Below are 12,462 nucleotides of genomic sequence, written 5' to 3'. Positions count from 1 at the left end.
GCAAAAGAAGAGAAACATCTAACCATTTTGAACGTAAAAAATTCCAAAAAAAATAGCACAAAACAAATGTACAAATTTTTCCTGATGATGCAAATAAAATAAAAAAATTTGCTCATAATTTCAACTTATGGTTCAAAAGTTATGACAATTTGAAGCAACAGTATGTAAAAAAAGTTTTTAGATGATGCAAGAAAAAGAAAAAACATCTAACTAATTAAGAGAATATGCAAGAAACTTCAACAATGAAGGAAAAAAGACAAACAAAGGAAAATCAAACAAAACAACAATCTCATACCTACTTAGATATTATGAAGATCAACGTTAAAGAGATTTTGAAAAAGAATGTGAATTCTTCATTAAAACAATATGAAAACTAAAGGGAGAAACAACAAAACCGCAATAAAAGAAGATTATAAAACTACCCTTCAATTATACATAAAATACAATAATATCTATTAATTTTGATCGAATATACTTCTTAATAGGCATAAATAATTAAGAGGGGCATAAGTATGTATAATAGTATCCAACCAAATTTGTTACCCCTCAATAACAAATATTCATCACTATGTCAACTAAACAACAAAACTATTGATATTTAAAACATTCCTCCATAAAGCAAATTCCTAATAGCCAGCATTTAGGTTTTGATTCAAAAAGTGTTTGCCTTGCAACGTCTTACACATGATATTATGTCACAATTATAATGTCAATTGGTCAAGATACACTTAATTGAAAGATTATAGTATGCTTTTTCTTGGATTTTCCTAAGTAACATTGTGACATAATAACAACATCAACATAGTCCACCATGTATATATCAAGGCACAAACAGCACCACACTTCACATTGAGACATGTTTTAGGCCTCTCAGTCCTAGTAAGTGGTAACTCCATCTTGTCAGCGAACCAGAGGAATGAGGAAGTACTCGGCATAGAACAACTGCAGAAGCAATGCCAGCAGCGATCGAGTCATTACAAGAACATGATTAATTGCAAGAGAATTTACATGCCAACGCGATGATACCAGGAGAGATATATAGAGATCGATTCACTTGCCTTCCAAATGAACATGTAGAAGGAAGTCACTGCTTCTTTGCTACTGAGATCGACGGATTGAGCTCGGACCCAAAGGACCAATGCAAGTGCACAATGGCAAAACACCTGCATATTAATCAAATTAATCCCCCATATGTAAGCTACTAATGGAGAATATTTGAGTATTGGTCCTTGCAGAGGAACATTACTTACAGTGGCAAACTTGATAGGCATGGAGGAAGATGAGGCTCCAATAACTGTGGCAGCTCCATATGCCATTAGCAGCATGTTAACGCATAGCCAAAATACCTTCCACAGAAAACTCAGAGCTAGTCAAGCCATTAGCAGCATATTTTCTTCCCTTTTCTTCTGGTTTCCAGGCAACCAAATAGGGCATAAAGAGGATACTGCAAATTAAATTAATATGTATTTTACTCACTTTCTTTTGCCCTAGTTTGACAGTAAAGGATTGAATTCCAAATTCTCTATCACCATCCACATCAGGTATATCCTGTTAAAATGGAATGGATTGATATTGTAAGTTAGTAACAGCTTAGAATCCATCACAACCACAGATGGTAATAGAAAATGAATTAAATTTCAAGAAATCTGATTAAATTTCCCATCATGCAACAACAATTCAAACTGGTGTCAAATTGTCTGTATGTATAGCTGTGAGTGTTACCTTGAATAATGCAATGACAGTGGAGAAGAAGCACATGAAGGCGACTCCAAAGACCACTGATTTTGTATATACTATGGATCTACCAAGGACATGTTTCTGTTAATATGATCAACACTGCATTATGAGAACTACTTGAAGAAGGCTAACCCACATTCATCAGCAGTAACGACCCGAAAAAAAAATTGAAAATACCTGGATGTGTGCAAAGAATGCGAGTTGAACGACAATAGCCCTCACAATCAAGATGCATGAGGCAGCTAGGACTGGATATCTTTTCCATCTTAACAAGGGAGTCTGCAAAAACAAGAGTGTATGTGTGTTGAGACTTCTTGAATGATTGATGACCTTTGAGCCTCATAGAAAGATGGGTATAGGGATCATACATACTTCAATAGAATATGCAGTTCCAAGCAGACAACTTATGAGTAGGGCACAAAACAAAGGTGGGGATTGGAACATAATTCCCATGCCAACACTCTGAAAAATAACATCAAAACCATCAATATATAGTAGACACCTTTCACAACAAAGTTGTACAAGAATTGAAAACATAGAGAGAGAGAGAGAGATAACAGCACTGACCATCAGTAAGGATATGAATACAATTTGTCTTCCAGTTTCCATAGAGAAATCCCCAGAAGCTAGAGGAAGGTCAGGTTTGTTAACCTGCAGAACATATAGAAACCCTAAGAATTAGCTAGTGAGAAAAATCCCAGTAAGGTTTTGGACTTGCACCCTCCATTCTTCAGCGGTTCCAACTGTTAACCTCAAGTCTGATTATACTGCAGGAAATGCTCAAAACCAACCTTGTCTATTTCAACATCAAATATCTGATTCAAGCCCACCACATAAATGTTCATCAACACTGACGGCACCATTGCCTGTTATCATGTCAAAACAAAATTTCAATCAAAACTTCATCCTACCAAAATCTCTCTCCCTTCTCACTTGTTCTAACCTTCAACAATCCAACAAAAAAGGCTGGAGACAAATCTGAAATTGTTTCTAATGGAAGAAGAGAAACTGATGTGATTCCAATGACCTGAAAATCAAAATGATAGTTAATCAACTCATATTCCTCAAACCTAAAATGAATGTTATGTCTGAGGACCTTGAACTCACAGTTCCAATTATAGTATGTGGGCGAGAAAATAGATAGAAAGCTCTCAATTGCTTAGAAACATGATTCTGATCCTCAGGCTTTGATGGATACCCATATTCTGATGAAACATGAATGGGGTTTCTCTTGTGGGATTTGAATGTTAAATGCTGAATGTTAACTGAAGAAGAAAACCCTTCTGAACAACATTTGAAAGGGTTGCTGCAATGGCAGCTCTTGAGGAAGTTATGTGTCTTCTTCACTGAAAGTTGAGGTGGTTGAACACAGCCTGCAAGCATAAAAATCATGTAATTTGAACTTGGTATCCAATGTGTATTGGTTTTGTGATACAATTAATTTGAAGTAGAACATTTTTCTTATGGGTACTGTTGACTCGAAAGGCAAATTTGATATTTTCTATTGGATTAATTGATTAAAAAGGATAAAAATTTTCAAATTTGTAAAACTAACCTTTCCATTTATGAACTTGAAGGGTTACTAATTTTTTATAGAAATACCCTTCAATATTTTCATTATTTACATGTGTGTTTTAAAAAGAAAGGGTTACTATTGTAAGAAAAAGATTAGGGCATTTTTGTTAAAAATTGGTATTTTTTAGGTTGAAAAAAAGTGAAGGGTTAGTTTTTCAAAATGGGAAAGATTTCATCCCTTTTAAAGGGTTATTCCTTTTGTATTTCTATTGCGATAGTTGAACGCCAAATGAAAGGTATGTATTTTGACTCATACGGAAACTCTACTCAAAATTCCTCAAGTTAACTTAGGACGTGTCCAGAACAATTATCTAATTACATTTTTTTTATAGGTCCATCTAACAGTTGAGTGGAATCGCCATCTAGAGAAAGAGATTATTGGCGTGCACCAACCGATATGACTATAATTATATTTCTTAGCCTTCATCTCAATTCTCAGTCAAAAAGGAAAATAATTTTTCCTATATGTAGATAGAGATATACATATAGGAGGGATCCAAATTGGACACAAATAAAGTTCTTTGTGGAAAGATTTCAATAGTAGCAGGTGCATCTCATAATAATGGGAAAGTTTAAGGGCTTTTATGCAATTAAGGCAAAATTGCACCCCGCTTTAGTCACCAGAGTTACTAAAATGCGCCCCGTGCGCAATAGCAGCTTTTTTTTCACCAAACAACCAAATCAAAACTCAAGAAAATGGGTCTTCTAATTTATTTTCAAGAATTTCATCGAATAAATGTATCAAAACAAGCTGTAAATTCAATTAAAATCAACGAAATTCAATCAAAATCTTCATCAATCTAAAAATTAAAAATTAAAAAAAAACAAAAAACAAAAAAAACTAATTATTAAAATAAAATAAAAAACAATCAGATAAAGAAAAAAAAGATCGAAGATAAATGATGATGTGTACCTTGTTGTTGAAGAGAACACCTTGACGAAGAAGAAGAAAGAGAAAAACATGAAGTTGAATATGTGCTGAGCATTCTATGACTCTTTCTTCTCAAATAAAATAAAAAGAGGTTTTTGTTTAATTAGATAGAAAATTGTTTGTTTATAAGGATAACAGTGAGACAAGTTTTTTTTAGTACCCACCCTACCCTGCCCCTATTTGTTTCGGACACGTTTTCTCTTTTTTCTGCCTAAATATTGGTAATTACCTAATTTGCATTCTGGATTTCGTATTGGTAAATAATTTTTCCATAAATATAAAGGATACAATAAATAATAACTAAATGAGACACTATTTTATTATTATTTATTTAATTAATATTAAATAAACTTAGAATTTGATATTGGAAGAATTTGTGAATGAGTTTTATAACTATTCATTTATTTATTATTGAAAATGGAAACATTAAATTAAGGTGATTAGAAATATTGGACAGGACTACAAATTAAGTAATCATATTTCTTTCATAGCAATTTAAGGATGGTAATGGGGTAGTTAAAGACAGGTTGCTTCCATCCCATCCACGTCCTATTTACTCAAAATAATTTTCATCATCATCCTATTTAAAAATTTAAGTGTGATGGGTATAGGAACATTCAACTTTTTTTTGAATTTTTTTTTTTTTAAATTTAATTACATTAAAATAAATATATTTTATAAAAAATTAAAATATTATAATTTTTTATAACTTAATTTATTGCAAAATATTTTTTTATTAATATATATATATATATATATTAAAAATAAAAAATTAAATTAAATTAATTTTTAAAATTAATTTTGTATATAATTAAGATGAGTACTCGAAAAAACCCGTCCATTACCATCCCTACATAACATCTAATAAAGGTTGCTAGAAAAGTAAATAATAATAATAATAATTACATAATTAAGGAGAATGTTATTAATTATTTCATGAGGATAATTTCAAGGTGATAAAGGTGGTTAAAATAATATACATATTATGCATTTTCGAGCATATAAAGATAGATAAAATTAAGGTGCAGGGTAGCAATTTTCATGCTAGTAACGTAGTCATGTATTCAATAGATGAAGTCATTTTATAAGCTCCATAAATGAAGTTGATTGAACTTTTAGTAACACAAAAAGAAAATGGATAAAATGTGAATCATTGTCCAACTAATTAATTGATGGGTTTTTACAGCGAGTCGATAACACATAAATTGCCAAAACATCATGATAAAATGGTAATAAATAAAAAAATCCCATAAATTAGGGAAAAAGGATCCGAATGAGCATCAAACTAATATTTTGACATTTCTCCAAGTGCATGATAAATCCAAAAAATTCATGGAAAATTGATGACATTTTCTTCCTTGGTTACATGACCAAAAAACAAAAAAAAAAAAAAACAAAAAAAGAAACCGTCTAATAAAAGAAAATATGTCTCCTAATGTTGTATAATCTTGGGTTAAAATGACTCTTTCATTGAAAAAAATGTAGCTTATATGCTTCTTGTGAAACTATTATTCAAAATAGTCTATTTTTATATTTATTTTTAAATTAATTTGAAATGATATTTTGAAAATATTGTTTCTTAGAAATTTGAAAACATAGTTGTAAAGTGCACTTCTAAACATTTATTACAATAATTTCAAGATGTAGAGGTAGTTAGTGAGTTAAACTCTAAACTTCTATTATACAATGATTAAACCCTGCATGAATCTTGTGATGTGGATTACTCGGCCATTATAATTATGATGAAGGTTATTTCACATTAATTACATCATGATAGCAATGACATTATTATGTAATAGAGGTCATTTAAGTGTGGAGCATTGTCCCTTACCTTTCATTTTATCTTCATTCAGATCTTTAACCAACATGTGTCACTTGTTGCATGCATCCCTATATTTCTTCCCCTCTTCCAATTTTCTTATAAATTTTAACGATGAATAGGAAAATGATATTTATTTGTTTGTTTGAGACAACACATGTATTTGTGAATTAGTTTTTCATATTGTTGGGCTATTTCATTAGTCACCGGATTTTCTATATAAGGTTTTCCTATTTGTTTAATTTTTTTTCTAATGTTTGACTAATTTATAATTGTATTGTTGGTTTTTTAGTATCCCCCTAATATAGAAGTTCAAACATTTATTTGCAAGAATGAACTTTGTGCTCTTTGTCCAAGGAAATGGATTGACCTAGTGGAGCATTTGAAGGTTGGGCTTTGTTTGCCTCTATCATCATTATTAAATCATTTTTATTCTTTTACTAAGGTGGTATTGCACCCTTTTTAACTTGAATCCCATCAATGTTTAGATAGCATCATAGTATCGGGACTAGGTACATTTCTCCTAGATGAGTCATGGTGCTTAGTCCCAGATTCTATAAAGAAATGGGTAGACCAAGGTTTTTTGTTGGCTAAGGGGGGTTGGGAGGGATTGAAAATGTTGGGTGACATGTTTTTAGTACTTTTGACAAAAGAGAGTGATTGTATGGTGGCCCTTCCTCCTTTCTTCTCCATGGGTTTGTTTTCATTACTTGATCACTTTTTTTACATGTGTTTTTTGGTAGAGACAAGGAGCTACTAGTTAACTTACTTGTCATGGGATCATTTTTGGAGAATCTAATAGGTGACACCAGTAATGTGCTTCTAATGCCTTTGACAAAGGACAATGACAATATTGTGGCCCTTCTTGATTTCTTCTCCATGGGTTTATTTTCAATACTTGGTCTTTTTTTTTTCATGTGCTTTTTGGTAGAGTCAAGGAGCTACTAGTTAACTTGTCATAGGATCATTTTTGAAGGATCCTACAGGTGACACAAGCAATGTGCTTCTAATGCCTTTAACAAAGGACAATGATAGCATGGTGGCTCTTCTTCCTTTTTTGTTTATGGATTTATTTTCAATACTTGGTCACTTTTTTTTACCCATGTTTTTTGGTAGAGTCAAGGAGCTACTAGTTAACTTACTCGTCGTGGGATTACTTTTGAAGGATCTTATGGGTGATCAATTTTTAGGCTCTTTATTATTAATCCATGCTTGGGTCAAGCCTTTATAGTTGTGTGAGCTTTACTTAATACACCTAGTAACACATTCCTATTGGCGTGTTCCAAAGGCATCTTCAATAGATTTTTGTATATTCACTCAAGTTCCTCTTCTTCCCCTTAGCATTGAAGAATTCGTGATTTGCTTCCTTCAAGGTGTACCATTGGAAGATATGAATACTCCTATTCCTAACCCTATAGAAGTAGTAGGGATTTTCATATCACAACCAAGGAAGAAGACAATTGTGGGCGAATGAGTCATCCCTTTTATCTTTGAGGTGTAATTAAAGCAAGGTGTGGTCTTATTCAAGAACCAAAGCCTTCATTGAATGCCTCCCCTAGAAAATTGGGAGGGTTCCATAAGATTCTTCTTAAAGCAAGCATATAGGTAGGAGGTGGGGAGTGTGTGAAGGCAAGTCGATCCTTCTTAGATAATCAAGTTAAGTCGATCCTTCTTGGATGTAATATGAAGAGCTACCATTGTAATATCAATGTGTCAACTATCTACTATTAAATTAATATTTTAAATATTCATTATGCAATGATTAACCTTTACGCAAATCATATAGTGGGAATCACTCAACCACTATAATCATTAAAATTGACATTTCGAATTAATTATCATGATAGTTGTGACATTCTTACATGACAGATTTCATTAGAGCATGATGCATCACCATTTACCTTTAATTTTTATTTTGACTCGTGTCTTTGACCAACACGTATAGGCCAATTTGAACCCAAACTATTTTAAGAGTTTAAAAGAGATTAAAGTTTGAGAAAAGCAAACACATGCAAACCAACTCTATCTAATGATACGCTAATTACTCTTATAGGTTGAGAGAAAATATCAAATGATGTGTCATACAAATACCCAAGTTGGCACTCCTCTTCAAGCACTTAATTAGGCTTGAAGAAGCCTGGGATCATAACTCTATGTCTAGTCATCACAATCATAAAATTTAATACACATTTTTTAGAAGCCAACCACAACCAAGTAAAGATATGAAATCGAATCACACCTTATATCATGGTCCGTATATTCTCCGACAGTCTCACAACACATCAGCATTCACATGGTGACATGAAATCTGCTCTCTCACTCAAGATACCTAAACCATGACTTTGGGAATCATCAAAGTCATGTGACCATCAACGCCCCACTCCTCAGTCCTCACTTGTGGAAAAAACACATATCAAGGGGATCATGCATGTAAGGGAAAGCAATACACCCACCCACGCATTGCTATGTGACATGGATTGATTGAAACTTCAAATTTTACCCACCTACCCGGATTTCTTTTCAAAAAACAAATCTTATTAAAAACTATTTATTTATAAAATAAATATCAAAATAAGATACTTTTCACCAATTATTTTATTTCTAAGTTCAATTCATCTTTTTAAATAATGATTCGGTTTTTATAGTTAGAATTTTCATATTGAACTTAATTCGTCTAGTCAAATTCAATATAAGATCGTTAAAATGTCGTAGTTTTAGAATTCTTTTGGTAGAACGGTTTTTCAAGCCCCCTATATCCTTATATTAAATTCTTTTGGTAAAACGATTACTTGTTTTACTTTTACGATGAACTCGTCTTTTTATAAAATATATTTCTATTGTAACCATGCAAAAAGCCCCTCTCACATTCCCTTGTGTTAGATTATTTCCCAACTTCAGTGAAAATTTTTTTCCACCCCATAATTTTTTTCCTCATTTTGAAGTAATTTATGTCAATTTAAATGCAATGTAAAAGTACTTTTGACAACAGAAATATAATGGACATAATAAATTAAAGCAGGCAGGCCCAGACATGAAAAATTAAAGCAGCCTCTGCCTAGTCAAACCATAGATCTCAACTCAGGGTTAGGCCCACTATTTGGAGAACATTTTTCAATCTGGTTTAGGTGAAACCTTCTGGGCCATGCAGTTGGGCCTCCATAGAGATATTTTTCAATGCTGGAAGACTTTTTGCTCCGATTTCAACATCTCTTACAAGTTCCAACTATTATTTTGATATTTCCCATTTTTGTCCCTTCAAGAAAAAAAAAGAAAAAAGAAAAAAAAAAAAGAAGGATTTTCAAATCAAATCTTAAAAGGATAGCGATTTTCAAATCATAGTCAAAGCAATCCTGTAGGTGAAAGAACACAACACAACACAACAAGATGTCAACTCAATAAGACAAAGTGAAATTTCGAGTGCAGTATGGATGATCCAAATCTATAATTATCGGGAATTAGAGGACCTTTTCATAATTTTATAATTTAAAATAAATTTCGGCCGTTGGAAGAATGCGCTGCAAGTTATTCTACCGAGAAAATGTCAGACATAACTCCAATGTCAAGCTCAAGCTCATTCCAAAATTATGATAACGCGTAAACACAAATTTTTTTTTTTTTTTTCCTAAAAATATTTGGAAGCACATGGCAACGAAAACGACCCCCGGAAATCTCAACAGACTTCGCCATGTGATTCCCCTACTTTCTGAACCATCAAATCAAATACAAGGTAAATATATGTTTACTTAAATTTGGGACAACCATTGAAGATCAATGGATGAGAATTAATTAATTAGAGATGGAGGGAGACATGCACATGGGTTGATACATCATTTTCATAGCAAGGTAATGATGAGAAAGGAGGAGGCAATTACTAGTAATTCAAAAGATGAGGGGGTGAGCATATCCCATGGACTGCGGGTATTAGACTGACTTCTTTGCACCCCCGTCGTATTTTCCATCAACGTCACACTTTGTCTTCTTTTTCTGTTTTTTTTTTTCCTTTTCTTTCTTTCTTGTGGGTTCGTTAAAGAAACCGCGTCGTCTCTACTTAGGCAAGCGTGTTTAGATGTTAATTCTATCAGCATCTGTCTACAGCTATAATCTCTGGATTTATTAAAAAAAATTAAAAAAAATGATTTTTATATTATGGTGGGCTTGGTCCACGACACCTTCACTTTTGTCTATGATTTCTACATGCAATAAAGCTCGACCAACATTTATCCCAAAAACGGAAATATCACGCTTTGCCCAAATTTCAGGACATTTTCTGTTTTTAAAAAAATTTTAAATAGTATGGAAAACTTATATTAAAAAAAATAATAATTTGAAAAAAATTATTATCATTAATGAAAATTAAGGCTTCAAGTTATCTTTTGAAATGCCTCAAAATTCAATTTATTGTTTCATTCACAATTTTCTCATCTTAAATCATAAATGGAATTACGTAAGTAAGGATCATTCTTTTTTTCACGGCACAAAAACCTTTATCTTAGTTTTAATAACAAAAATAGAAAAAAAAATTTAGAAATGATATTCTTTTTTTTTTTTTTTAAAAAAAGAATATCTTCTTTCTTTTGTTTTCAGAGAGAAAAAAATATATTTTCTCTTTTTCTAGTTTTTTTTTTTTAAAAAAAACTTCTCGTGAATAAATAATTCTTTTAATTTAATATTCCTATTTTTTTTTTTGTAGTTTTAAAATTCTCAAAAACTGTTCTTTTATTTCTATCATTTATTAGGTGGAGTTGGAACAATTCATTTCCACCGAACTCCAACTATCATAAATTTCAAAAAAGGCAACAAAAATTAATTCAAAATTTAAATTAACTTTTGAATTTACGATTCGCTTGATAACGATTTTAAAAAACACTTCTAACATTTTTAATGCTTAAAATATGTTATCTTTTAAATATTAGAAATGTTAAAAATATTTGTTATAATTACTACCACACACTCTTAATTTTATGTTAATAAATTAAGGTTTTTGTCTTTGATTTAAGCTCAAATTGAGCCTAAAAGGTGAAAAAAATATGTGGAGAGAAAAATGAGAAAATAAGGAAAAAAAAACCATGCACATGGGCAACCACAAAGAACATAGATACATACAAGGGAAACACATGTGGGCATGCAAAGGGAAAATCTAACACAAGAAAGGAGAAGACAGGCAAGATGTTTGTGAGTGATAGAGATATCCCACGTTCCCCTCCCAACATATTTTCCACTCCGTTGTTGGGTATTCAATGTATCCAATTTCAGTTAAAGTAATTAATATATGATAGCAGACGTATTATTTTTGTAGACATCAGGGCAACTAGATAGAGCGCAAGGCGCGGCGTGACATGGACCGAGCGCGTCCTCTGGTCGAGCATAGTTGCGAGCCACAGGGGCTGTGATCATCACCCCACCTTAGCTTTCCGGGACCCACATCACGCGTTCTACTAAAATTTTGGGGTCCCACCCACTTTTTCTATTGACGCCCGCTTTCTATCAAGTGGTTTTTTAAGGTTCATTAGCTGTAAACCAGGAGTGAGACAAAAGTCTTACAATCATCTTTCAATCTATTACTTACATGCTCTCTGTCTTCTACTCTTCTTCCTTCCGAGAGTTTTGCATCCTAAATTCTTGCTTGTTGTGTAAGTTAATTCTAGTGTGGGTCCACTCATCTCAAAATCACCCTTGGCCGCTGATCATGTTCTGATGATCTTCATCAAGATTGAACGTATCAGCACTCACAATCATTACAACTGTTACGGGTTTGAATAGCAGGTGTGTTCCTATGATTAATTTCTGTCTGAAAATTCCCAATCCGAGATGAATTGGGTAGTTGGCTACCACGTCCCCCTAGTATGATCTATGATTGAGTAGGATCCTATATGAGATATACTCATATAGATTTGTCAATGAAGAAAAATTCACAAAAATACCAATCTAGGAGACCCCACATGGATTAAAAAAAAATTGTACATATATGTATAATATTAGTGGGTTTGGAGGTTGAAGTAAGTTGCGAATTGGAGCAGTCACGTGGGGCGTGACCAAAACCATTGAATGACATGAGGCAACTAATGTAATTTTGGATACATGGGAACATGGGTCTGGACTCTGAAGTGGATTGCGTCGTGATATAAGGAAGCAAACGGTCAGAAATAGCAGCTCTTCTCTATGCTTCCCTCCTCCTTCCACTACGCGCCATTTTGTGTTGTCGCAATCCCCCTTTTTTTTTCTTACACCAACTTAGTGCATATTAATTATTTTTATTTTGCTGTGTTATCGTGTTAGTAAGTGATAAAAAAATATCATAAAAATCGATTGGATAATAATTTTAAAAAAAATTTTAATTAAAAATAAATAAACGTTTTTAAAAATTTAAGAAACATTTTCAAAAATTCGTTATAGTGTTGAA

At 32.4% G+C, this 12,462-nt stretch overlaps 1 protein-coding gene across 1 annotated transcript; it reads right to left on the bottom strand.

Moving 5' to 3' along the window:
- Positions 1-571: 571 nt before the first annotated feature.
- Positions 572-4,306, bottom strand: LOC117913606 (homogentisate geranylgeranyltransferase, chloroplastic-like). Its single transcript, XM_034828618.1, has 12 exons — positions 4,226-4,306; positions 2,845-3,110; positions 2,681-2,764; positions 2,529-2,603; positions 2,305-2,388; positions 2,110-2,199; positions 1,915-2,016; positions 1,723-1,818; positions 1,477-1,548; positions 1,251-1,346; positions 1,059-1,163; positions 572-942 (listed from the first exon to the last, which is right to left on the bottom strand). Exons 1-12 carry the CDS (start codon positions 4,296-4,298, stop codon positions 901-903), a joined length of 1,185 nt encoding a protein of 394 aa, XP_034684509.1. The 5' UTR covers positions 4,299-4,306; the 3' UTR covers positions 572-900.
- Between the last annotated feature and the right edge of the window lie 8,156 nt (positions 4,307-12,462).

This window comes from Vitis riparia, chromosome 4 (assembly GCF_004353265.1).
Source record: "Vitis riparia cultivar Riparia Gloire de Montpellier isolate 1030 chromosome 4, EGFV_Vit.rip_1.0, whole genome shotgun sequence".
Classification (NCBI taxonomy): domain Eukaryota; kingdom Viridiplantae; phylum Streptophyta; class Magnoliopsida; order Vitales; family Vitaceae; genus Vitis; species Vitis riparia.
This window is presented reverse-complemented; position numbering and strand designations above follow the sequence as displayed.